The 25,431-nt window shown below is 50.7% G+C and overlaps 9 protein-coding genes across 9 annotated transcripts; 5 read left to right on the forward strand and 4 right to left on the reverse strand.

The window, feature by feature from the left end:
- Positions 1-191: 191 nt before the first annotated feature.
- N7481_011047 (uncharacterized protein) lies at positions 192-7,538 on the reverse strand (the record flags this gene model as incomplete). Its single annotated transcript, XM_057270266.1, has 5 exons — positions 192-484; positions 546-6,495; positions 6,618-6,657; positions 6,713-7,386; positions 7,440-7,538. The coding sequence occupies 5 exons, from the start codon at positions 7,536-7,538 to the stop codon at positions 192-194; spliced, it is 7,056 nt and encodes a 2,351-aa protein (XP_057117440.1).
- A 697-nt stretch (positions 7,539-8,235) lies between these two features.
- N7481_011048 (60S ribosomal protein eL27) lies at positions 8,236-9,031 on the forward strand (the record flags this gene model as incomplete). Its single annotated transcript, XM_057270267.1, has 4 exons — positions 8,236-8,242; positions 8,305-8,360; positions 8,583-8,919; positions 9,024-9,031. The coding sequence occupies 4 exons, from the start codon at positions 8,236-8,238 to the stop codon at positions 9,029-9,031; spliced, it is 408 nt and encodes a 135-aa protein (XP_057117441.1).
- A 3,327-nt stretch (positions 9,032-12,358) lies between these two features.
- Positions 12,359-12,975, forward strand: N7481_011049 (putative pathogenesis associated protein Cap20; the record flags this gene model as incomplete). The annotated part of the gene is made up of 2 exons (XM_057270268.1): positions 12,359-12,409; positions 12,481-12,975. The coding sequence occupies 2 exons, from the start codon at positions 12,359-12,361 to the stop codon at positions 12,973-12,975; spliced, it is 546 nt and encodes a 181-aa protein (XP_057117442.1).
- Positions 12,976-13,518: 543 nt separating this feature from the next.
- Positions 13,519-14,780, forward strand: N7481_011050 (MAGE domain-containing protein; the record flags this gene model as incomplete). Its single annotated transcript, XM_057270269.1, has 2 exons — positions 13,519-13,894; positions 14,026-14,780. Coding segments are annotated over 2 exons (1,131 nt in total), but the record flags the coding sequence as incomplete, so codon positions are not given.
- Positions 14,781-16,708: 1,928 nt separating this feature from the next.
- Positions 16,709-17,188, forward strand: N7481_011051 (uncharacterized protein; the record flags this gene model as incomplete). Its single annotated transcript, XM_057270270.1, has 1 exon — positions 16,709-17,188. The coding sequence occupies one exon, from the start codon at positions 16,709-16,711 to the stop codon at positions 17,186-17,188; it is 480 nt and encodes a 159-aa protein (XP_057117444.1).
- A 1,286-nt stretch (positions 17,189-18,474) lies between these two features.
- On the reverse strand, positions 18,475-20,117 carry N7481_011052 (elongation factor 1-alpha; the record flags this gene model as incomplete). Its single annotated transcript, XM_057270271.1, has 6 exons — positions 18,475-18,574; positions 18,630-18,922; positions 18,981-19,284; positions 19,338-19,573; positions 19,631-19,861; positions 19,950-20,117. 6 exons carry the CDS (start codon positions 20,115-20,117, stop codon positions 18,475-18,477), a joined length of 1,332 nt encoding a protein of 443 aa, XP_057117445.1.
- Positions 20,118-21,360: 1,243 nt separating this feature from the next.
- Positions 21,361-21,957, reverse strand: N7481_011053 (DNA-directed RNA polymerase III core subunit RPC11; the record flags this gene model as incomplete). Its single annotated transcript, XM_057270272.1, has 4 exons — positions 21,361-21,396; positions 21,461-21,555; positions 21,674-21,886; positions 21,945-21,957. 4 exons carry the CDS (start codon positions 21,955-21,957, stop codon positions 21,361-21,363), a joined length of 357 nt encoding a protein of 118 aa, XP_057117446.1.
- A 460-nt stretch (positions 21,958-22,417) lies between these two features.
- N7481_011054 (ankyrin repeat-containing protein ANK1) lies at positions 22,418-23,083 on the forward strand (the record flags this gene model as incomplete). Its single annotated transcript, XM_057270273.1, has 3 exons — positions 22,418-22,432; positions 22,489-22,666; positions 22,761-23,083. The coding sequence occupies 3 exons, from the start codon at positions 22,418-22,420 to the stop codon at positions 23,081-23,083; spliced, it is 516 nt and encodes a 171-aa protein (XP_057117447.1).
- Positions 23,084-23,809: 726 nt separating this feature from the next.
- Positions 23,810-25,150, reverse strand: N7481_011055 (putative L-serine dehydratase; the record flags this gene model as incomplete). The annotated part of the gene is made up of 3 exons (XM_057270274.1): positions 23,810-24,749; positions 24,929-24,982; positions 25,068-25,150. 3 exons carry the CDS (start codon positions 25,148-25,150, stop codon positions 23,810-23,812), a joined length of 1,077 nt encoding a protein of 358 aa, XP_057117448.1.
- Positions 25,151-25,431: the final 281 nt, after the last annotated feature.

Below are 25,431 nucleotides of genomic sequence, written 5' to 3' on the forward strand. Positions count from 1 at the left end.
TGGATGACTACAGAGAATGACAATGTAAAGTGAAGTTCAGGAATGTTCATTAATCCACATAAAAGGGAAATCATACAAGGTCTTGATAACAGAAAACAGTAACACACAGGTGGTATATGAAAAGGAAACAGAACAGAGGAAACCCAAACTCCGGAGCATCATACCGAAACAAACATAAAAAATAAAGAACACTATGTGGAAAGCGCAGTCTCCGTACCCAGACCACTATCAGTGGGTGGCTCCAGCAGCTTTAACACCTGCGCTTCCATCTGAGAAGCAGTGTCTAAGTTATCTCTGTCCACGAGATCCTGCAACTCATCATCATCGAGCCCCTCCTCAGAAAATTCTTCTTGGTCGTCATCCCCTCGAGCAGTCTGGACATCGTCTGACTCTGTTCCAGACTCGGATGCCCTGTCAGATTCATCATGCTCGTCATAGTTGGACTGCTCTTCGACATCGTCTCCACCGACTGAGCTTTCGGCGACTTGAGTGTGACCATCAGTCGTACTGCTCATACCACTGGTTCGTCGATCAGTCGAGGCCACACTTTCGGTCACGCCAGTCACCACGCTGTCGGTGACGGTTTCGGCGTAGCTGAGACTTGCGCTCCGTACCCGCATAACTGGTCCGACGTTCAGTTCCAGCGTCGCTCTCGGGCTCGCTGGCAGGCTCATCCTCTTCCCGGAAGGTTTCATTCTCCTTGTCGGCAATAGATACCCGTCCGGCCCAGGAAGACTTGCGTAGCGAAAAGTTGGATTTGACTGAATGGCTGCGCTTAAGGTTCGCGAGACCGCCGTTGCCACTAGCTTGACGGTCCACACCTCGGTTGCCTGTAACATGACTCAAACTGAGGATGCGACGCTCTTTGCCAATGTTTGGCTGAACAGGAGTAGCTGCGGCGTTGAGATTGTTTGACAAGCCGCGCTTCAGGGCCATGCCGACGCCGTTACCGAGCAGGCTGCGAGGATCCTTTGACTCTCGCGCAGTAGAGGCGACACTAGTCACACTAGGGCTGCGTGCGCCTGTGCGAGAGCTGCGTGCACTTCGATTGCGTCTGAGGTTCATTTGGCTGCCGGTGGAGCGGCTGAGCAAAACAGTGCGGGCATGGTCCAGAACACCCTCCAAGATGCGCTTCTCAAGACCATCTGCGCGATCCTCCATCTGTTGCATTTCTTCATGGCGAATCTCAAGAGCGGTTTCGAGACCGGATACTTCCTTGCTCAGCTTCGTGTTCTGCTTAGCAATATCATCCTTCTCCGCCTGCAGTGTCTGGATCATCTTCAGCAGTGAATCCTTCTCCTCATGAAGACCGACAAGCTCTGACTCGACTTGTTCTCGCTGAGCCACTCTTCGCTCGAGAGCAATTGCGGCGTCCTCAGCCTCTCGTCGCTTTCGCTCGGTGTCCTCGGCGACAAGAGCAGACTGAGCAGCAAACATCTCGTTCATCTTGCGTGTGTTCTCCATGATGTCCTTGTGCATCTCGTCAAGCTTCATCATCTGAGTGACAGAGTGCTCGTCGGATGCAGTGGACTCCGGTCGGCTGAGCAGGGCGTCCAGCTTCTCATGCAGTGAGCCATTGTCGTTGGCGGCGTGCTCCAGAAGCTGATCCAGCTTGGCATAAATATCATCCTTGGGACCCGCACTCTGGTCCAAAGCTCGGTCAAGCTTATCATGAAGTTGATCGTTCTTTGAGTGTTCCAGGAGGGCATTGAGGACATCGTGGACCTTGGTGTTCTTTGCGTGTTCGAGGATATCGTTCAGCTTGTCGTGTACGGGATCATCCTCAAGGTCGCGGCTGGTTTCCGGAGGAGGCATCAAAGCAGGAAGCATGCTTGGAATATTGTTCGGTAGAGCAGATAGCTCAGTCCTGAAATCGTCGGCAGATTTCTGCGAGTGGTCGTAGTGCTGGCTAACGACTGTCAGGATTTGCTGAACAGTTTCGAGGATCTGAGGGCTGAATTCGAGCAGCTTGCTCTCAACTCGTTCAGTGGCAGCAGCGGCTCTCTCGTTTTCACTCCTCGACTGCTCTTGTTGTGACTTTACTTCGCTATGCATCTCCTCCATTCTGTTGTAAGACTCATCAACTTTGCCGAAGAGAGCCTTGGTGTCTTCCCCGATGCTCTCGCAAGTCTGGTTGACATTGTCTCCCATGGCACCGATGACTAGCTTGATATCCTCAGCAAGAGACCTGGTGCTCGTGATTGCCTCAGCATGGGCCAAATCGCGCTCCTCAGTCTCGGAGAATTTCGAGTGAAGAGAGCTATGAGCATCTTCGTACTTGGCCATAACCTCTCCGATCTTCTCGTCAATCTTGGTACCAAGTTCAACGATAATGGCAGCCCGAGTCTCATCATGCTTCACCATGGCCGCAGCATCTCGCTCCTCCTTGTCCAGCTTGCTGGCATTCTCCTCGCCATGTGCACGCTCAAACTCCCGGTTGATGAGGTCAGTGAGCTCCTTGATGCTTTCGACGGTGCTGAAATTTTCGGCGGAGAAAGCAAGGCCTTCCAGGAGCTGCTTGAGCTCAGTAAGACCCTCGCTGCTTCCATCGAGCTTGCTCTTGAGCTCATCGCCGAGCTCGCCAACGACAAGCTTGGCCTCATCAATCTTCTCAAACAAGCCAGCATGTTCAGTCTTCCGAGCATCGAAGCCTTGCGCAGTCATGTCATTGTTCGCCTCCATCTTCTCCTGGAAATCGCTGACAAGGGACTGCAGGTGCTGGACTTCCTCCTTGGTTGGGAGAGTCTCAGGATCGGGGATTTTCAGCTCATCAATTTGTGACTTGACCTCGAAAACCATTGCCTCAACGGTCTGCAAGTCAGACTTAAGGAGCTTGTCAGAGTCGGCGCTCTCCTCGATTTCGCGTTCTCCTTCCTCGCCCTCCTTAGTCTTGCCCTTCAGTTCGTCCAAAGCAATCCAAACATCCTTGATCAAACCCTCCAAAGTACCCATGTCAGATTTTGTAGGTGCTTCAGCCTCCATCCGAGAGGACAATTCAGTAATGGTGTCCTTGGCTTCACGGATCATGGTCTCGAGGGTGCCGATATGCTGGGATGTAGCAATTTGATCCGGAGCGGGGAAGACGATCTCCTCGATCTGGGACTTGGTGCTCATAATGAGATGTTCGATGCCTTCGATATCCTCCTTGCGGACTTGTCCTTCTTGGGCATCGCGGACGGCGCTCATCTCAGCGATGACGACCTGGACTTCCTGGATGGCGACAAGAACCTCATCAAGATGAGCCTTCTTCAGCGCATCTTCAGCCGGCTCCGCTTCGGCGGCCCGGGATGTTGAGTCAAGAGATTCAACCTTGTCCTGAAGTTGGGTGATGAGGGTCTTCAGTCCTTCGATATCAGAGCCAAGGTTTGGCTGATCAGCAAGCATAAGCTCGCCACCGCGAGCGGTGCTGGCATCGTCGGTTTCTTTCTGAGATTGGCGAATGGAGTCGATGTCAAGCTTGAGGTCAGCAAGGCCGTCCTTGATGGTATCGAGGACTTCAGCGGTGTCGAACTCGGCGGGCTTCTCCAGGAGTTTCTTGAGGTCGTCTTTTATGGTGTCGATGCCGTCATTGAATGCATCAAGCAGCTCACCGGTGGCAGACATCATGCTCTCGCCTCCATCCTTCCGGTTAAGAGTCTCTTCGCGGATACTCTCGAGGTGCTCACGGACGGCGGCAATGATCTCCTCCTTATCGGAGCTAGGCTCTGCTCGGACAAGGCTCGAATCCATACGCTCGCGTATGTTTTCGAATTCCTCGCGAATACTGGTGGTGACCTGATCGTTCCCAGCGTTTGCCTTGTGTTGATCTGAGAGTTCTCGGATGGCGTCCAGTATTTCATCCTTGTCACCTGCAGTGGTATCCCGAACAACCATGTTCACAATAGTGCCACGGAGGTGTTCGAATTCCTTCTCCATGGCGTCCAACAGCTCCGGAGTATCAGGATTACCGCGAGACTCAGTAGACATGGAGGCCTCGGTGATTGTCTTCTCCATGTCGGCTTGGAGGAGTCGGAAACCCTCCTTAACGGTGTCGATGATCTCGAGTTTGCCGGCCTCATCATGAGCGGCTCCGACATGAGCTTCGATCTCCTTTCGGACCACATCAAGACCATCCTTGATGGCATCTAGGACTTGCTCGGTGTCCCTACCATTGGCAGCGGAATATTGCTTGAATTCCTCCTTCATACCATCAACGACATCCTGCAGGCGGTCCATTACCTGTTCGCCGGCATTGGCGTTTGCGGAGCTATTCACTTCATGGAGTCCTGCAGTAATTGCCTCCATCAGATCATCTTTGTTAAGTTCGATCTCGCGAGTCATGGTATTGGCGTTCTCCATGCCCTCCACAACTGCTTGGAAGACATCTTCACGGGTTATTTGAGGACCGACACTGGCGCTAAGGGCGGATTTATCTGCTTCACTCGAGTTGTGCAGGCCTTCAGATATCGCTTCAAGAATCTCTTCTCGGGAAAGCGAAGACTGGATATTCGCGAGCGCCGAGTCTTGTTCTTTGCTGGAATTGTGGAGGCCATCAGCGATTGCCTCCAATATTTCTTCACGCGAGACAGATGGTTGGATATTGGCAACTGCTGTGTCTTGATCTTTGCGCGAAAGCTCAATTCCGTCCGCAACGGCGCTGATTATGTCTTCACGGGAGATGCTGGGTTGAACGGCAGTGCTAAGAGCCGCCTGCTGGGAATCGAAGGCGTCATTCACAGCATTAATCACATCTCCCCTAGAGATGCGAGGTTCTTCCATATCCTTGGCCGATGTGAAATGGGCCTCCAGGCCATCGGAGACTGCGCTGACTATCTCATCCCGGCCGAGGCCAGAATCAAAAGACTCCTTGCTGATCATGCTTTGAGTGGCCATGGATCCAGTCACTGCATTCAGGATCTCATCACGGAGAGAGTCGAGGTGTTCGATATGCTCATCATTGAGACCTCGAGAAGCTGGCTTTTCGGCAGCATGATGCGAAAGGGCATGGAGAATCTCGTCACGAATGTTGTTAAGGTGATCCATATGTTCCTCGTCGAGACCTCGGGAAGCTGGCTTCTCGATAGCTTGCATAGCCACGGCACCAAGGATCTCATCTTTAATGGAATGGAAAAGATTGACATGTTCCTCATCCAAGCCCCGTGAGTCTGGTCTCTCGGCAGCGTGCATCGCAACGGCGTGGAGAATTTCGTCTTTGATGGCATGAAATTGGTTGAAGTGTTCCTCGTCAAAGCCACGAGAAGCAGGCTTCTCTGCGACATGCATAGCGACGGCGCCCAGAATCTCGTCTTTCATAGAATTCAGGTGATTGGCATGATCTTCATCCAAGCCTCGTGAGGTGGGCTCCGGCTTCTCAAGACATTCGCGAATGGTCAAAATGATTTCATCGCGAGTGATAGAGGGAGGGTGCTCGATAGGCGGAGGGCTGAAGTTCTGCATGCCGGTGTTGACTGCGTCAAGAACTTGATCGTAGGTAATGGATTGCTCGTGCTGCGGGCGGTAGTCCCTAAGGCCCTCGGACAAACAATCCAAGATCTCATCTCGTTCCAGCCCGAAGTTCTGGAGCTCGATTTCGGGTTTATATGTCTCCCAAGCCTCGCGAACGGTTTCAAGAATATCCTCTTTCTCCATTACAGGTCCATAAGGCTCCGCCGCCTGGGGCTGGGGGAGCTCCAGCTCATCAAGAGCTTTCTTGACCACGGAGTAAATAGAAGCGAGACTCATGGTTGATTGGAAATCGGACAATGCGGAAGAGTTCTGACGGCTCTCTTCGATCGTAGCAGCCAGCTGCTCCTGGAGGGTTTGCAGACTCTCGTGAACGATGTCAGAAATTTGTTCCGCGCTTGGGGGCTGAGGCTTCTCTTGATCGTCAATAGCTCGGCTCGATTCGATGATCTCAAGCTTCCTGGCCAAGTCACGTCCCATTCCGAGTACCTCGCCACGCAATTCACGCACAAGGCTCTTAACGCCATTCGTCATACCACCTCCTTCAATGACGCTGTTCTTGACGCTTCTCAGAATAGCCATCATGTCCTCTTCGCCCGATGACGATCGATTCACGTCGCTCTTGGCGAAATTCAGAGCTTGGGCGGTAGCGCTGGGGTCCATAGAGCCCGCAGACAGAGACCGCGTACCTTGGATGTTCGCTTCGCTCGGAGAAGTGCTGTTGATGGCCTGCATCGAACGCACAAGAGCTCTGCTAGAAGGGTCCTCTTTGACAATATTAAGGATTTCCTCGAGCATATTGGTGACCTTCTTATCGGCATCCTTGTCGGAGACAGATGAAGCTGGGCGTGTCTTAATTTCATCCACAAGTTCCAAAAGTCTCTCCTCGCCCTCCTTTGTGGCCATCTCGCGAAGAACCTTTTCGAGCAAAGCAATGCTGGCAGAGCCATCGGAGCAAATTGGTCCCGGGAACCGCAGAATTCTCGATCGTAGCTGCTGAAAGGATTTGGGCTCGGCATGCGCGGCACGGAGTAGCTTCTTTTGGAGTTGGGACTATCCGGTTCACTCGGGTTAATGCCTTCACGGGGCTTCAAGAAAGCTTTGAGATCAGACCTTAGGCCATCATTATCTAGCAACTTGGATGTAAGATTCGAAGTCAGCTGCTTCAAGCTGACCCTAATATCTTCGTCTCGGGCATTCGTTGCCGCTTTCAAGCTAACAAGATCGGTGGCATTGTCCTTGCTTCGTCGGCTAAGATTGGACATCTCACGCTGTAAGCTGCTGGCGATCTCGGTCAGGCTCAGGATTTGCGATTCGAGTGAGCCCATCGTGGGAGTGGCGCGGTCCGCTTGAGGTGGCTCGGCGGATGCAGTGATCATTTTGGGAGCTTTTGAGGGGGGATGGGGGGTCGTTTTCTGGTAGCTGCATATTTTGAAGTGCTAACATTGTGGCGGAAGGAGGTGTGTTCTCGCCCAATATAGGCTTCGACAAGTATCGGTTTGAGATATAACTGGGAAGCTCCCGTTCAACAGGACGGCTTGGAGGCGAGCCAGCGGACTTGTTTGTATCCTGCAGCTTGCTGGCGGGGTCGACAATCGTGGCTCGTAGAGGACGCTCTGGTGATCGGTTTTCGAGGTAGTTCAAAAAATCTGAGCGAGCGTCACCCTTGGTGTCTGCAGGTGGTAGAGACTGCATGCGCTTATGATAATGGCCCTTGACCAGCTGTCGCTCAGGCGAACCGGACTTGGGCATTGAGTTTGTTGTATAGGAGCTCAGAGCGTTCTCGCTCGGCTTATCTGTGAATTTGGCTGCGATAGCCTGAACATTGGGCGACACATTGGATTTTGTCACAGGGCTCATTGAACGAGGATTTAAAGGTAGTGGTGGAGGAGCGCGCTCAGGATCCGAACTGTCCCACCTACGCGAGCGACGCTTTAGCATCTTCTTCCAGTCGTTCATGGTGGGTTTTTGCTTGGCATAAGAATGAGATGAATCACGTACATTGGAACAGAGAGGCGAGCAGAGTCGGTATGAGAGCCCTGATGCCGGACGAGTTCCCGATCGCGGGAAGGAACGTCCCGATCTTGGGACGGCATGGTGTGTTATTGTCGTGGAGAAGAAGTTGAGATGTCTCAGTAAGGTATTGACAGGAAGGAAATGGGAATGTAGTTCGGGGAATGCGAATGGGATCAAAACAAGGTCGTCAAAGGCATAACAAGCTCAGAGTAGAGCAGAGCAGAGCAGAATTCGCTGGAAAACACAAAAGTGCAAAAGACGGTGTAAAAGTCTCGATCAACCGGAAGATCAACTTGATAAGAAGTAAACAGGTGGAGAGTGGAGGGACGAACAAGGTCGAGGACCACTACGCGGCCTACACATCAGATGTGGGCCCTAGCAACGGGCAACTGCGACTGTCGCCATGTAAACATTGAAGGCGGTGGGGAGCGGCATTGCCAGTGGCAGTGGCAGTGACGTTGGGCATCAGTCCAGGCCCGGCAACGAGGCGGTAAGGCACCAAGGCATTAAGGCATGAAGGCATTAAGGCATGAAGGCATTAAGGCATGAAGGCTTGACACCGGGGCATGGTTCTCCCGAATCCACCCAAATGGGGTAACCACCCTTTTCAAGCTAGCGCCCTCCAGTCGGTAAGACAACCAATCACGCAGAGGCACACAAATCGGCTTTGCCCTGAACCCTCTGCCCGCCCAGGCGAAAAAACGAACACTTCGATCTTGACTGACCGTTCCGTACTCGACAACCCACCCGTTAACCTCGCCAACCGGGACATTCACAATGAAGTGTGAGTATTCATCTCATCCGCTGCGTCTTTACGATTCCATACTGACGAGAATTATGCGACAGTCATGAAGGTCGGCCGTGTGGCCATCATCACCCGTGGCCGTTACGCCGGTAAGAAGGTACGACAAATCGCCCATATCCCCCCTCTCGAATTGCGCACACAATTTGAAGATTGAGACGGACTGCATCATTGGAACATCGAATCAACGACAGAAAGGCTACTGCTCAACTGCATTTCTTTTGACGACAAGAAAAAAAATCCAATTTGATGGAGGACCGGAATTCAAGATTGTGAATATGTGAATCCAAGTGCTGACAAGCGCTTTTCTTTCCGACTACAGGTCGTCATTGTCCAGCCTCAGGACTCTGGCTCCAAGGCCCACCCCTTCCCTTTCGCCATTGTCGCCGGTATCGAGCGTTACCCCCTCAAGGTCACCCGCCGCATGGGTAAGAAGCTTGTCGACCGCCGCTCCAAGATCAAGCCTTTCATCAAGGTCGTCAACTACAACCACCTGATGCCCACCCGTTACACTCTGGAGCTCGAGGGCCTCAAGGGTGTCGTCTCCCAGGACACCTTCAAGGAGGTCTCTCAGCGCGAGGACGCCAAGAAGACTATCAAGAAGGCCCTCGAGGACCGCTACACTTCCGGCAAGAACCGCTGGTTCTTCACTGCTCTGCGTGCGTCCCACCGAATATCCACACCAATTCGAACACTTTCATCGTTTCGTTTTTGGCGCTCCTCTCGAATTACTTTTTTACTGACTTTTTTTCTTCTCATCCAGGCTTCTAAACGGTTTATCACGGGCGTTTGTCGTTGTTCAGGTGAAGGCGAGGGGGAAAAAAGCATCGAGCACATTTTCCGCTCCCTGAATTGGGATAGGAAGGCATATACCATAGCTGGAAACAGAATCGGGAATGTATCGGTGAACTCCAGTTTTGAGCGAAGGGGGCGCCCTACAAAATTGGCGCCTGCCTGAATGAAATGGAAAATATGAACAATTATTCTTTTTTCAAATGATCCTTCTTACGAATCCTTGCATGCGTCTGCAGCTTCTTTGCCAGCACACTTCCTTTTTCCGATTTCCCCATGCGCTTGACGTCAAGAGTCTCAAGAGTCCAACACTCATTCGGTCCCCCCGCAGCCCATGTTATCGTCTTGTTGATGTGATGCTTTCCCCAACACTCGGCCAGGCAGAACTTTTCCACCTGGTCTATCCCGATGTCCTTGGCAACTCGATGACGGTGGTTTTCTATCTACATACTAGTAGACATGCTTGTGAACGCCTCTTCGGGTCACATGTTTCTTTTCGCGTCAGATCTAGAGTAAAAAATGCGTAGGCATGGCCTGTGGCTTTTCAAAGCCCATGTGATCGAAATCTTATCTTGACTACACCAACCAATCTGGAAGTGGACAGCGGACCCTTTGTTAGTTCCAAAAGCCCCTTCGCATGTGAAACGCCTTCGATTCCAGAAACAATTCAATCAGGAGCTTCCGCGGTTGACGGCAGGGACGTATGTGCATATGTACTATTGTATGTATACACCTGCAGCCGAGATCCCATCCAGACCAGAGGGAAGCCGCAGAATCCGCCACCTCGGGTGGACCGCGCTCCAATAAGGAACCGTATCTCATTATTTTGGAAATAGGATCTACCGCATCTTGATACTGAAACTAGCAGGTAGTACTTCTTCTATCGCTGCCTGCCTAGGTTCACAAGATTTTCCTTCTCCCAAGGCCATACGTGGTGGCGCAACATTGGAACTTGCCACACCACATACTACATCGAGAAACGATTGTCCTCCGGGACAGGCAGGGTTCACGGTACAATCACGAATCGGATCGGAGAACTTGGTAGTCCAAGAAGGCGGAGAATATTTACGTACGAGAAAACTAAAATAACAAATGCAAAAGTACTGGAACTAGTCCGTTGTTCGGCTCGGCATGCTCATCAAACTAAAAACTATAGTCCGCACTGACAAGCGACCTAACCCGAGACTCAACATTGACGGTCAACCCACATGGATTGATCTACACGGACTCGGAGCTTAAGCCAACGGGATTGCCACCAGATCGACCAAGATGTTGCCATTCTGTCGTCTAGCCGGAAAACCAAACAGCCTCGAAAGACAGCAAAGAAAAAGAACTTGAAAGAAAAAAAAATCAAATCAAATCAAAAGTATATCGAACAAGCTCCCGAGGAGCTCGGACAGCATTCAAGTTCTGAGACAAGCCATATTCTCCGAGACGCAGGTCATCAAACCAGACCAGAAGCAAATTGAACAAGCACATGCAGTGCACAAATTGTCTCAACCCCCGTAGCCTCCGATTTATGCTCATGGGTGGCATGTATGTACCACAAAAATACAACACACCTCACCACACCCTCGTCCCATCCCACCTATCGTAACACAGTTCCACGCCAACACCAGCAGCATCAGCAGCAGCAGCCCCGGGCACCCACCCAATTGACCAACCGCAGCATGCGCGCGTGGGTATTAAATCTTGATATAGCGAATGCCGACTCTGCACCCCCGACCTAGTGTATGGTCAATCCAATCGCCGAGGATCGGATGATTTTACGACGAATCATCAAATGTACCAGTCGCACGCCCGGGACGCGCGCAATTGGAGGCCGGAAAGGGAGGGGGTTAGAGGAAGAGGAGAGGAGAGGAGAGGGGCTCAGGATCAACTAGGGTAGAGGCCGATCGCGAACCTGGCTAGAACCTTGTGCTATTTGGTGCTTTGGAAAAGCCGCATGCGTACAGTACTCCGTAGAGCGCCGACGGTCCCCATTTCCATCTCCCATTTCCATTTCACGAGCTACTCGCCCTATCCCGGCTTTGATTTTGCGGCATGGTTGGGTGGGTGGCTAGCTGGCTAGGATGGTTGGCAATGGGGGAAGGGGGAAGGGGGAAGGGGGGTACGAGTAGCAAGAGGCGGGATGACAATTGGGAGATTGATGGTACTTTTTTTTTCTTTTCGCGCCGGTCCATACAGGAGGTTTGCTAGGCGACGCTCAGGCCAAAGGGGAGTGGATACAAGGTGCAGGGGACAGGAGTCGAGCGAGGCTGGATTCTTTTTAATTTTCAAGGCGGGAAGATGAGCAAGTTGACTCCGGGCTACAGGTGTCACGGCCAGAAGCCAGTCATGAAACTAAGGCATGTCGGCTCTAGGCATGCCGGGTCCTTGGCTGATAAGAGGGCCATCGATGATGTTCTCGCCCCAAGCCCGGATTTGAAGTGGGGGTTTCGTGGAGGAACAAGGTTCATGGCGGGGAGTCAATCGTTCGAGTAGTGTAGATTTCTTCGCTCTCATCGGGTGATGGTGTGCTCACTCTGGCAGGGTCTGGGAACCGGTTAAGTGTAAATGACAGTCGTGAATATGTATGTACCAAACCATGAAACTCCTCGTAGAGTCGATCAGTGAGGCTAACATGTTTTAGTGGTGGTGGATCCAAATGCGTCGACGTTGGACCCGCAATCACATGTGAAGGGGGGGGGTTCTTATCAAACCCATGTTGCAAGCTAATGCAATTGTGCTGAACACGATGATTGCGCAACGGGATATCCTATTCCTTGGGTCTCGGGAGAGTAAATTGCTGGATGTCGATATCAAATCGATAGGAAACCTTGGGAGGTAAAGTAGAGTCGCTCGTTACCGGGAAGCCAAATTTGCCATGGCGTCAGGGCAAGCTGCAGCAGAGAGGTCTGATCAAGATCCAGCCCAGGTCGAGAAACCGAACCAAGCATAATTTTACTGCCAAGGATGGAAAAGGAAATAGAAAATCGCAAATTGAACAGAGTGATGAAGTAATGTACATAGAGGCAAAACCAGCCGGGGAATACGATCCCTGCGCACAGATGATGCGATTGCGCTGGGGCCTTGTGAGGCCAATGGCAATTGCATAATGCGGGCGCAATCACATGTGAAAATCTATATACAGCCCACACCACCTTGGGATCTCTCTCTTTTTTTCTTCCCTTGGACTCTGCTCTTTTCTACTTCTTGACTTCCTCATTCCTGAAGTCTTTTCTCTCTTCTTCTTTTTCTCTCTCTCTCTCTCTCACACACACTCACATTATCTCCCTCTTCATGCCCCACGCCGACTCTGACAAGATGGGTGAACCAATCGTCAACGGCGAGAAGGTCCATTCTCAATTCCTCGACGTATGCAGCTACCCAGCGCCGTATCCCGTTTGATTTGCGCCACTGGCTAACACTATTTCGTGACTCACTAGCACCTCACCTCTTACCCCGTGGTCTCCGACTCCATCGCCGTCTTCAAGGGCAACCCATACGGTGCCAAGTCCATCGAGTTTGCCGACCAAGGCTACACCCGCTTGGCCAAGCCCGTCCTGCCCTACTTCTCTGCGCCCTACAACTATGTTGCACCTTACCTTGCCCGTGCCGATACTTTCGGTGACAAGGGTCTGAGCCAGATTGATACTCGCTTCCCCATCGTCCGAGAAGATACCCAGAAGATCCGCGGTACTATCTACAACACCGCTGGCTACCCGGTGCGCGTCGCAGGCGATGTCAAGCACCACCTCTTCGACACCTATGGTTCGGAATACAAGAAGTGCGGTGGTGATGGCATCTTTGCCTCCGGAAAGGCGGTTATCACGACTAGCTTGGTGATTTCGCAGGAGTCGTTGGCGTGGGTCCACACCTGGTTGCAGACTGCCAAGGACGAAGTCAAGGAAGTCGTGAACGAGAAGACCAACAACCACTGATTAGATTTTTATTTTCTTTCTTTGCTTGAGCGCCTGTTTTTATTTGCCGCCTTGTTTCCTAGAGAAAAATAATACCTATTATTGCGTCTGCTTTGATTAAGTTTTTGATTTTGTGTCTTGAATGTGGTGGGGTGCTCCACTACATATATTGTCGATCGTTCAAGCTTCAAGCTTCAAGCTGTTCAGCACAGGTGAATTCCAGTTTACAACTAGTACCAGTACTCTCAACAGACCATTTTGGAAAATGAAGCTTCTAGTGTGCTCCTTTATTGCAAGAATATTTTATCTGAATACCTTAGACACCAAGAGCACCCAAGAGCATAAGGAAGGTATTAGCTTTGGAGGCAATAGATAAGAGCACGGACCACCTGACCGGATGCGGTAAAATCGCTGTTTGATCGGATCGCGTCGCGTACACTCACCATCTCAAACACACCATACCCCCCCCCCCGAACAAACTTTCAAGTTGACTCCGCACCCAACCCAGCGACAAAAATGCCCCTGGTCCGCAAAAGACAAGCAGTAAGTGAGAGATAACCAAGTTCAACCAACACCCCCACTAACAAGAACCAGCCCGAGCCCGCGGACTCAGACGACCGAACCCCCCAACCAAGCCCAGCCCGCCGTCAAAGAACACGCTCCTCTTCAGCCGCAGAAGATGACAGCGAAGATGGCGGAAGTGGTGCACCATCAACTCTCGACGCGATGGTCAAGAAAATGGTCCGTCTCGCTCTCGCGAGCGAGTACTCCCGCCTTCCTATCCGTCGAACCGACATTAGCGCCAAAGTCCTCGGCGAGCAAAAATCACGCGAATTCAAGGTTGTCTTTGATCAAGCGCAGAAAGAGCTGAAGACTCGGTTTGGAATGGAGATGGTTGAATTGCCTGCGCGCGAGAAGACGACTATTTCACAGCGGCGGGGTGAGTTTTGATGTTATCCCATCCTTTCCTTCATTTACCTGGTTGTCTATAATGACGAACTCAATCTGGATCAGAGGGCCAGAAAGGAAAAAAAACAAAACAGAGACTAATAGTGCATCCTCCTAAAATAGCCGCTCAAAAAACAGACAAACCCTCATCCGGGAATAAATCCTGGATCTTAACGACAACACTACCACCATCCTACCAATCATCCACAATCTTACCACCCACAAAGGCCCCCTCCGCAAGCACAGAAAGTACCTACACAGGACTCTACAGTTTCATAATAGCCCTGATAAGTCTAAACGGCGGCTCCCTCGCCGAGCCAAAACTGGACCGCTACCTCGCCCGGATGAACGCAGAAACACACACGCCCATCGACCGCACGGACAAACTCCTCCAGCGCATGATTCGAGAGGGCTACCTCGTTCGAACGCGCGAGCTAGACGGCGGCGAAGAGCAGATTGAGTTCCTGGTCGGGCCGCGGGGTAAAGTTGAAGTGGGGACGAAAGGGGTGGCTGGACTTGTGAGAGAGGTTTATGGGCGCGGAGTGGGAGATGCCAATGCCAATGGTGGGGTTCCTGGGTACGGGGACGGAGATGAAGATGTGCTGGGCGGGGAAATGACGCAGATTGAGGAAGAGGAGAGGGAGGCGTTTGAGGGTCGGTTGAGGAGGAGTTTGGGGATTCGTGAACGTCCCGGGTCGACCCAAGAGGCTGGGTCGAATGGACAACGAGGTGGTGAGGAGGAGGCGGAGGTGGATGCTGAAGCTAATGCTAATGCACGTCGGAGTGAGGGGCCGAGACGGTCTAGGCGCTCTGCACCTGCTACGCAGCGGGATTCTGAGTCTTCGGGAGAGGAGGAGTCAGCCACTGATTCGGATTGATTCGGGTCGGGTTGAATGTGAATGTCTGAGTGTTTTGTAGTTGTTGCATGGCCCTGTTTCTATTTCCCATTGGAATATTCTGGCTGTAGATTGGAGACATTGTTGTGATACCCTGGAGTTTTTAAAATTAATTGCATCGATGCATATACAAAATACTGGTTCTAGTAATGAGTTTGAAACTCTACTTTTAGATCTCTACAATCTAAGACTCCTCGCTGATTGGGTGGCCTATGAGCTCAGGCTGCTTGAGTAGGTACTCCAGAACCTGATACACAATGTCCACAGGTAGAAGACCGTCATTGTTGCCAAGATCCAAGCCCATGTTGACGTATTTTTTGAAACCGATTAGTTACCAGAGACATGTGCTATATTAACTAAAGTAAGTCCCAGAGATACGGAGTTCCTGTGGTCTGGATTACGACGGTCTCGCTGCACTTTTGAAAGCCAAAGGCCATCGGGATCTTCTAGCTAATCGTTGTGACTTAAGCCAGGTAATCTAGACCCGTCCCCTATACTCTTCATTGTTCCCCAAACCCTAAATGCCAAGTAAGGCTAAACTTAATTGAGAAAGTAATGGAAATAACAAATTTCCGGTAGTTTACGAACACATATTCTTACAGAACCTAAGTTATATGCAGTATGCTTATATGTGTATGGGAGATACGAGGATATTGTTGGAGCTTGGAGTAATGCAAACAATACTCTGTAAGGTTCACACAGATCTAGAAGCGGTGGATCTTGTGGACTCAAACTTTTATTTGTTATCTTCGCTAATGTAGCGGTCTGAGTGGGCTATTCTAGTGCTCACTGGAAACCTAGAACCTTATAACCTTGCGTAACCAGACCAGACTGTATGTGGCTTCATATGGCCATAGATTAAGGTATAGAAAGATGTGTAATTCACTCCAGGGCTGTACGCAGAAACGCCGGGTCATATTCCACATTCTCCACCAACATCTGACTGGAGCAAAATATCTCTAGACTTTCACCCCTAATTACCTGCTAGCCAACAAATCTCCTGGCCTACAAAAAGGTACTGGAATGGAGTAGGAAAATAGCGCAATCTCCCTGTACTGTCCTCCGGGATCTCGGTCTATTGCTCTCGCGATTATTGTACTACATAATTCATCTGTGCTCTCCTTGTTTGTACCTATGCGCAGCGTGGCGGTGCTTAGGGCCGTTAACCGGCCTTAGATTGAAGCTTCTAACGCCCAGATGCTGGCACAGCATTCAGCCGCAGATCTATTGAGCGCCAGATGATTCCCCTTCAGGAAAGGCTGGCTAAGCCTTGGAGTCCACAGCACCACCCCAAGCTAAACTAGCTTGTAATGTGAGTGGTCGCTTTTGCGCCTATGACGTCACTGCGAACCCTATCATCACCGTAACCAGGATCGCTGTAAGGCGCAGTAGATCACTTATTTAGTATAAAATATGCTATTATCGTGATTAGCACTTTATTAAAGTCACACTTGCTATTTACCAAGCTTTTATTCCGCGATCTCGGGAGACATAACCATTCAAATCAAGCACGATGGGTCTATCTACATGTTCACTACTATCAAGACTGAACCGTCATTCTCAGCCAATAGAGGACTGGAAGTTCCAGTCTCCCCCCCGACTACAAGGACTCGGCCATTGAATCGGACTACACTAGCAGCCAATCCTCCTTCCCCGACCGCTTTCCCTCCACAAACGAGCTTCAAGTAGAAGCCATTGGATACGATACCAACCAAGCACTCAGCGGCCGCAAAACGCTAGAGAATATTTCTGTCTACAGCCTGAAATCCGGAGCACCTATACAAGAAAAATACACCTCTGTCCGCCTAAAGAGAGGTTCCAACTCGTGCGCATTGGTGCGTCCATCTGATCCACGTCAGAATGCTCTTATTTCAACTATCTATCGTTGGGGCCCGGGCAGACATCCCAGAATGCATATCCTACCCCACGATGCCGATTTTTCGGTGAAGCGGGCTATAGACGATGATAATCTATGTGGAGAACTAGTCGAAGTCAAAAGCCGGTCGATTATTAGCCATGCCCAGGTTTTCGACTCGTCGTTTGGCAAATTCGAGTGGCGCTACGGTAGTCGGGAAGAAAGAAAAGCTTTTAATGCGGATTCGCTGCTCATTCTGGAGCGCATTGATCGCATTGTATTACCGGATGGCACAGAAACTAAGAGTGGCGCCAGAATCGCTCATCTTATTCGAAACGACCAATTCCGCACCCCCGGCTCTGTTAGGTACTCCGGAGGTAATGGTGGTCGCTTAGTGATGGATCTGCGTATGTGGAAGGACGAAAAGGATGTCCACGCTGAAGGTGTAGAGGCTTTCTTTGTAGCGAGCTGTATCTTGATGCTGAAGAGAGAGGCGGATCGTTTCATCGATAATAATATCGCCGCTGTGACATAAACGAACGGGCCTTTCTGCGAGGCTCCTCCAGCTTGGAATTGAAGTAATACTTTGATTTCAAGTTGCTTTCTGTACAATACTATATATGGTAGTTTGATATGACGTTCAATAAGGTCTCGTCATGATACTGACAGCTAAGATGGCCAAATCCTGAAAGTATCTAGGGAACCTTGGAACCAAGTACTATAAGCTCCAAGGAGACACCGTAGATAATAGGATATGTATTGGTAGATTAGTGATGGTTGCCCTTCAGCTTAGCCGCAGGCGTTATATACCTAGGTAGTTATAAACTGCATGTGCCCAGGAAGTATTCATCCTAAAATGTGAGCTCGGCTGTGTGCCGTGCATCAGTGCCATGTTTATTTTCATTCACAGTGATATCTACAGCACTCTGCCTTGGCCTCTGGTTGTGCTACTCGATGTAGTCCAGTAATTTACGCTACATCCCCAAAACAAATAAGGCTGATATAGCTATTGTGAAAGTACATAGTCTAGTGTATCTTGGCATTTAGGTTTCGGGGAACAATAGAAGAATTGTAGGGGGAGGGGTGACACCGATTTCGGAAAAACTGTATAGTCCTTCACATTATGAGTAACAAAACACACGTTCAACGGCAAATACTATCTATCCAATTTTGTCTTGAAACCAAGCCCCTCGGGGTTCCTTATCGTATGTACCTGCCCCAGAGTCCCGTAATGGGCATTAAAATGTACCATCGAAATAAGGGTGGTATACTGTAGCGACGTAACATAAACGTGGTTTTATTAGATGCCCAGGTGCATGATATAAGTCTTGCAGTCTTGGCCCTTGGTTATTATCTCCAAGGCTTTCACGTCGCGGGAACAGCCCTGTAGAGAGTGATATGTGCCAATGACTCAATCGACATTGCGATTTCCCTAGCATATAGATAAGCGAAGTACTGGCTGGAGCCTTGCATCTCTCGCCTGGCGAGGTACATTTCTACCTGGGCGGGAACGGATTTAAGTGGAACCTCTGGGAGCTAGGCGAAGAGGCCACAACAGAGATATTTAGTAGTACACTTGCACGGAATCAAATTGCTTGTCTACGCACCGTGCTTTGAGCAAGGGAAATATACTGCCTTATGGTTATGGTTGAATGTATACTATGTTTGAGCCTACAGGGATTGAAGTTTACAATGTGCACAAAAATTCGGTCTCAAATCTGTTAATAGAATTTTAGAGAGACTAAGCTAGGTCTAGCTCGATCCATAAGCGTTTTTGTAAGAAAATCATCACGGCATCTCTGCATCATGTGAAGAAATCGCTTATTTCTTGCCAGCCTTCTGGGCAGCCTTGGTGACCTTACCGGCACCACCAACGGACTTGTCGACGGACTTGATGACACCGACGGCGACGGTTTGACGCCTATGACAAAGGTTAGTGTTATGATCGCATTTTCACAAGAAGAAAAGAAACTTACATGTCGCGGACGGCGAAACGACCCAGAGGGGGGTAGTCAGTGAAAGCCTCAACACACATGGGCTTGGAGGGAACCATCTTGACAATGGCGGCATCACCAGACTTGACGAACTTGGGCTGGTCCTCAACGGACTTTCCGGTACGGCGGTCAATCTTCTCCAGAAGCTCAGAGAACTTGCAGGCAATGTGGGCGGTGTGGCAGTCCAGAACGGGAGCGTAACCGGCACCGATCTGACCGGGGTGGTTCAGAACAATGACCTGGGCATTGAAAGAGGCAGCAGCCATGGCGGGGTCCTGGTTATAGGGTTAGAAAGGAGCCAAAGGTGATGATGAGTATTCAGAAGTGACTTACGTTCTTGGAGTCGGAAGCGACGTTACCACGGCGAACCTCCTTGACGGAGACGTTCTTGACGTTGAAGCCGACGTTGTCACCGGGGAGACCCTCCTTGAGCTGCTGGTGGTGCATCTCGACGGACTTGACCTCAGTGGTCACGTTGGCGGGAGCGAAGGTAACAACCATACCAGGGACGATCTTACCGGTCTCAACACGACCGACGGGAACCGTGCCAATACCGGAGATCTTGTAGACATCCTGGAGGGGCAGACGGAGGGGCTTGTTGGAGGGACGGACAGGGGGGCTCGATGGCATCGATGGCCTCCAGCAGGGTCTTACCGGTGACCTTGCCGTTCTTGCCCTCCTTCTCCCAACCCTTGTACCAGGGGCAGTTGGGGGGAAGGCTCAAGCATGTTGTCACCGTTGAAGCCGGAGATGGGGACGAAGGGAACGGTCTTGGGGTTGAAGCCAACCTTCTTGATGAAGTTGGAGGTCTCCTTGACGATCTCGTCGTAACGGGCCTGGGCCCACTTGGCAGTGTCCATCTTGTTGAGGGCAACAATGAGCTGACGGACACCAAGGGTGAAAGCCAGAAGGGCGTGCTCGCGGGTCTGGAAACTTAGTTAGATTGAAGTTATTTTAATTGTGAGTGTGAGTGGGATGCTTACCTGGCCGTCCTTGGAGATACCAGCCTCGAACTCACCAGTGCCGGAGGCGATGATGAGAATGGCGCAATCGGCCTGGGAGGTACCAGTGATCATGTTCTTGATGAAGTCACGGTGACCGGGGGCATCAATGACGGTAACCTCGAACTTGGCGGTCTGGAACTTCCACAGAGCGATATCGATGGTGATACCACGCTCACGCTCAGCCTTCAGCTTGTCGAGAACCCAGGCATACTATTGAATGGGTCAGCATGATGAAGAGAAAAAAAGAAGACAAACCCTTCCATATAGGTTGGGTATGTGGATGGATGGTTGAACGAACCTTGAAGGAACCCTTTCCGAGCTCAGCAGCCTCCTTCTCGAACTTCTCGATGGTACGAGTGTCGATACCACCGCACTTGTAGATCAAGTGACCGGTGGTGGTGGACTTGCCGGAATCGACGTGGCCGATAACGACAATGTTGACGTGAGTACGCTCGTCCTTACCCATTGTGGCGGTTAGGTTCTTGAAGTTCTTTGTAAGATACTAGGAAGATCCTGAAAATTGCACAGATTCTACAGCGTGTGTAGAGGTACTGTGCGCAAGAGAGTTAGATGGATGAAAGAAAGAGAAGAAAAAAGTGAAGGGGGGGGTAAGATATACGTACTGATGCGGACAGGGAGGAAAGAAAAAAATCTGTGGGAGGGGCGAGGAGGGGAAATCCTTATATGGAGGGGCAAGCGAGAGAAAGAGGCGAAGTGGGCTGGGTTAGCCCTTTCGTTTGCTGGGGGTGTGATTGGCCAATTCCAGCTCTAGTGGGGCCTTCCAGCGGGACAACAAGAAAATTCTGCGGTGGGCTGTTTAGCGTGGTAGAGATACACCTATTTGCATACTATCTACTATGCTCTCTCTTGTACCTATACACCCCAATTTCGTTCCTTGGTTACCCTGCCACCAGTCTCCACTCTGTGTGAATTTTCTTCCTCATCGTGGTCCTTTCAACCCACCACTGGGCAGCAACGCAGTTGTCGGGCCTTCTTTTAGTGGAATTGCCGCAGTAGTATTGTTTTGTTTTGCCCTATTTTCTATTTCCTTTTTTTAATACTTTTTATACAGAGGGGGGAGTTCCCCCCCCCCCTCTTGGCTACCCCTCCAGATAACACCAAATGCAGCCCAATTTACATGTCCGGAGTAGAGTGACTGCCCCTCCCGCGGGGCATCGAGCAGTCACCGCCAAATCGAGACCCACCATCACCAGGCTGCACATGTCATGCAGAGGTATTTTTGCCACAGACGTCAATAGATAGAATGAATGAATCAAAAATATATACTCGTATATTGATGGCTGGGAAGTCTCATGAATTACTAGTACAATTGTACTAGTAGAGCCCAGTAACCTGAGTCATATTACTACTTTGTAGTACTATGTACGGGTAGTAAAAGTATGGAGGCTGGCAAGACCCATGGTTACAACCAACCCCCAAAAACTTTTTTTTCTCTTTTCGTTTTTAGCCTACAATTCGCCGATCGCGAATGCTCCGGCCTATCATTGACGTATGGTCGATCAATTTCGGGTATCTCATCTACAGCCGCCGCTGTAGCCATGTGTATGCGTTCGTACCAAAACGCCCAACTAAGTAAAGAGCAAAATTATATGATGCGCCATTTTGTGTTGACGCCTGAATGGGAAACAATTCTCTCTTCAAAATGACCCCCCCTCCCCCCACCTCGTGATCTCATCCCGTTGATCAGATCAGTTCTCTCTCCACCGTGCACCACAGTCGCAGCACTGCGTACAGCTGTCAGATAATGCGGCGCCCGCGTGTGCGTAAGGGGGAGATGCGGGCACTTACCTTTAAGAATGTAGTCATCGGCTCATCTGCACTGCGGATCTGCAGCTGGAAGAAGTATGCACGGTCTCCGTTGCAGTTCTCGGCAGGGCATTGTGCTGGGAAAGAGAAGATATTGTGATTAGTTTCCAGTCCCAACTAGGATCCAGCCTGAGACCCAACCCAAAGGCCGGTCTGCAATATAGACTAGGAATGGGGGAATCTTTCGCAACATACTGCCCACACTATCGGCATTGGCGAACTCCTCCTTGCCGCCGAATACATCCTCCACCTCCTTCTGCTTCATCTCGGTCGTCTCGAAGATGGTCTGTCGCACGATGGGTTGCTCGTAGGGGCAGGTGCGGCACTCGAATCGGTTGATACCCATCGGATGTTGAGTCGAGGACTCCGCTCGGGAAACTGTCAGCGCATTGCTGCAGTTGGGACAGACTGAAGATGAGATTCGTTAGCTTTCTGCTCGTGCGATTCTCGATCGGGGATCACCAACAAACGAGCGGCATTTCAGCTAGCGCGTAGTTTCAATATCCCAGGGAAATCAAGTCTTGTATAGACCGGTAACCGTAGCTGAAGCAAAGAGAAGTGTAACCCTCGCCTGCTGGCTCAAACGCTGTCGACTTGCAGGACGACCAAATCTCCAACTGCGCCGGCAAACTAACCGCGCGGCTAAATTTAGACGGCGGGGTTTTCGGAAAGTCACATGATCGTGGGATGTCCCTGGGGAACAAACATCTACGCTGCCACGCTACTGAGATCCTGACCGATCATCTGAAATTCTCTGCTTGTAAATACGCCTTTCACTGAACTTCTGGGAACAAGCCCCTTACCATTTTACTCTACATCCCTTGTTTCGTCTCGTGTTTTCCCACGTTTCACACCGACTAGCTCCGTGTCCCTATTGCCGCGCGACTGGAACCGCTGCCTTCTCCCAAACAACCTGCGAATTGCGACTTGTACTCAACAATGGCCGACGAAGAAGTACGTTATGAATTTTACTTTTTGCTCTTTGCATATCCGCTAACTTTCAGTCCTAGGGTGCCTCACCCCGCGAGCTGGTCGTGGAAGCCTGCCGCCGCGACCAACCACACCTACTGGAACAAGTCCTGGCTTCGATGGAGGAGAAATCAAATGAGGAAGTGGCACAGTTCTTCAACAGCGTGACAGATCCACTGGGCAACCACGCATTGCACATTTGTGCCATCTACGGAAGCTGTATGTAGACCTCTTCTTCCCAAGCACAAAAGCTACCCCGAGCCTGTCCCCCCTCCCAAACCCAAACCCCGCGGCTAACAGATTCTCACGACAGACGACGTTATGGACTCCCTCTTCGATATTCAGTATTTTGAATGCGACCCGAAGACGCGAATGGACGATGACACACCGCTCCACATCGCCGTGCGATACGCCAACGACAAGGACAGGGAACTAGGCACCGAGATGGTGAAGATGATGTGCGAAGCTGGCTGCGACCCCCGGGTACGGAATAAGTTCAATCAGAAGCCGGTCGAGCTAGTCTTCAACAACGACGAGATCAAGCAGGTCCTCCAAAAGGCGGAGTACATCATGGCTGAGGGTATGCAAAACCAGGGCGAGGACTCGGATCTTGGCAGCGCTAGCGACAGCGAATAGATCGTTTGTCCCAAGAATCTTTATTACTGGTGTCCCTCCCTTTTCCTTTTCGCCGTCGGCTTTTTGTTGCTGTCCTGTCGATTCTAGAGGCCCTGGTGGTTTCGTGGGACGTCTTTTCAGCGCTGGCGGGTTTTCCTTTTCCGAGCATACGACTTTGAGCTAGATCTGATCTTCTTTTTTATTCGTGTTATGATATTATGAATGGAGCTTTTGCATTTGTGGCTTTGGGGGGGGGTTTTTTTAGTGTACTAGTAATTGGGTCGCTTCCCAGGTTGTAGTAGTGCAGATATATAAACTGAGACCCCAGCTATTATATTCTTGGCAAAAGTGATGTCTACCTTGGAAACTTCCAAATCCATGAATCAAAACCACTTGCCGGTCGGCAGGAGCCCTCCTGGACTTACAAGCCGTGGAAGGACTCTATGTAAGCCAACTTCAAGTTGAACATACCCCCCCAGTGTGCTACTAGTAGGTAGTAGGTACTAGATACCTAGTAGTACCTTTGACCATCGGAGCTCATCCGAGGTTGATGGACTCCAGGGATCTTAATTACATTCAACTCATGCACCTGCCCAGTTGTATGATTTAATCTAGTAGATTTAAGCCTTATGATCCTCATAAATTATTCACCATGACCCCTTGCCGACCTGAGCAGCTTTTGTTGACCTCTTACTATCATAATCTGGAATGAAGCCTTCCAAACTCACTACTAGTATACTACCCGACCTACTCCCAGCCTGCCGCCAACTGCTCTCTATATCCAGCAATAATCTCCGCAGAGACATTGCTACCTCCACAAACAACAACAACGACCCGAGTTTCCGGCTTGAGATCGGGAATTGCCTTCTTCAACTCCTTGCCAACAGCAACCTCAACACTAACACCACAAGCCAGCTCAACCTCCAAACGCGTCTCATCAGCAAGCAGTACGACGCCACGCGCAGCCTCCGCGTCCGAGCGAACAACACTCGTGACCTGAACACCAGGAGGCGGGTTACTCGCCAGCTCAAACGTCCTGGACGAAACCTGCAACGCGCCGAGAGAAGTAGCTTGCGAGGTAATCGCATCGAGCGAAGATAACTTCCCCTCACTCAGCGAGTGAGCAAGCGCATGAGCACCCTGCGTTTCAACAGCCAACACGCGCACATTCTTATTAGCCTTAGCCCCCGAATCCGAATCCTTTAAACACCTCTCCAACCCACCAACCAACCCATTAAAAAGACCACCCCCACCAACACTGCAAATAACCGCGTCCGCGGCAAATGCATTCGCTCCACCCTCACCCTTCCGAGCGGGCAATTGTCTCGCAATCTCATCAATCATACTACTCGCCCCCTCCCAAACAAGCGGGTGGTCAAATGGGGGTACGTAAACATTAACCCCATCAGCATTATTCTCGGCGTCGATGAATTGTTCTCGTAGATGAGTGTCTGCTTCGAACCAGCTGGCGCCATGCTGGATAACCTCTGTTGCACCGGCCTGATGCAGCTTGTTGATCATGAACGGCTTCGTGCTGTGCGGTACGACGACGGTACATTTGCAGTTTAGGTCTTGGGCTGCGCGCACCGCGGCGAGGCCCGCATTGCCACCGGATGAGATGTAGAAATGGGGTGGGTGGGTTTGGGAGTGCGATTTTAGATTTGCGTGGATGAAGTTACCGACGCCGCTGGCCTGATGTTAGCTTTCGTTCTTTTCATCTTTTCTTTTCAAGACTAAAATTATATCGCAATAGGTTGGTATTCAAGTTGTTCGATTTTTTGCCCCGGTGGCGAAGATGGAGGGGTAATAACACCGGGGTGGGGATGGGCGATATTGCGAGGAATTGGAATAAAATTTGAGACATACCGGGATTTGAAGGAGCCGGATGGTTGGAGGAGGTCCAGTTTGAGGAAGATTCGACTGAAGTAGCCAGATTTGCCGGTTAGTACTGGGATAGACGAATATTTTGGGAGGTTTCTTTCATTGATAGTGAGAAGCTTCTTACCATCCCGCAAGCTTGGATAGAGTCGACGACTCAATTAGTGGAGTCTCGATCCAGGGCTTTTTAATATCGTTTGTGGAACCCATGGTGTTTTGTGGGGTGAGAGAATGTCGAGTTGTTATCCCATCTGAAGAGCGCACCGCTCTCATATATCCGGCACCTGGGCAGAGATGTCATTTGAAGGGCGGGCGCCCCACGCTTCTATACATCGGCAACCCCAATTGGACAACCAGAAGGTTCCGACATCAATTTGGAGGCTTCTCCACTATGCGGGGTTAAGCCGACTGGCCCCAAGGTCACATTTGGGCTGGGCCAGTCATGAAGTTGTCCAAAGGAGAACGAGAATGCTAGTCAATGCTACTTATTA

Source organism: Penicillium waksmanii (genome assembly GCF_028829765.1).
Source record: "Penicillium waksmanii strain IBT 27052 chromosome Unknown utg000009l:1.0-4314994.0:1.0-4318279.0, whole genome shotgun sequence".
In the NCBI taxonomy this organism is placed as follows: domain Eukaryota; kingdom Fungi; phylum Ascomycota; class Eurotiomycetes; order Eurotiales; family Aspergillaceae; genus Penicillium; species Penicillium waksmanii.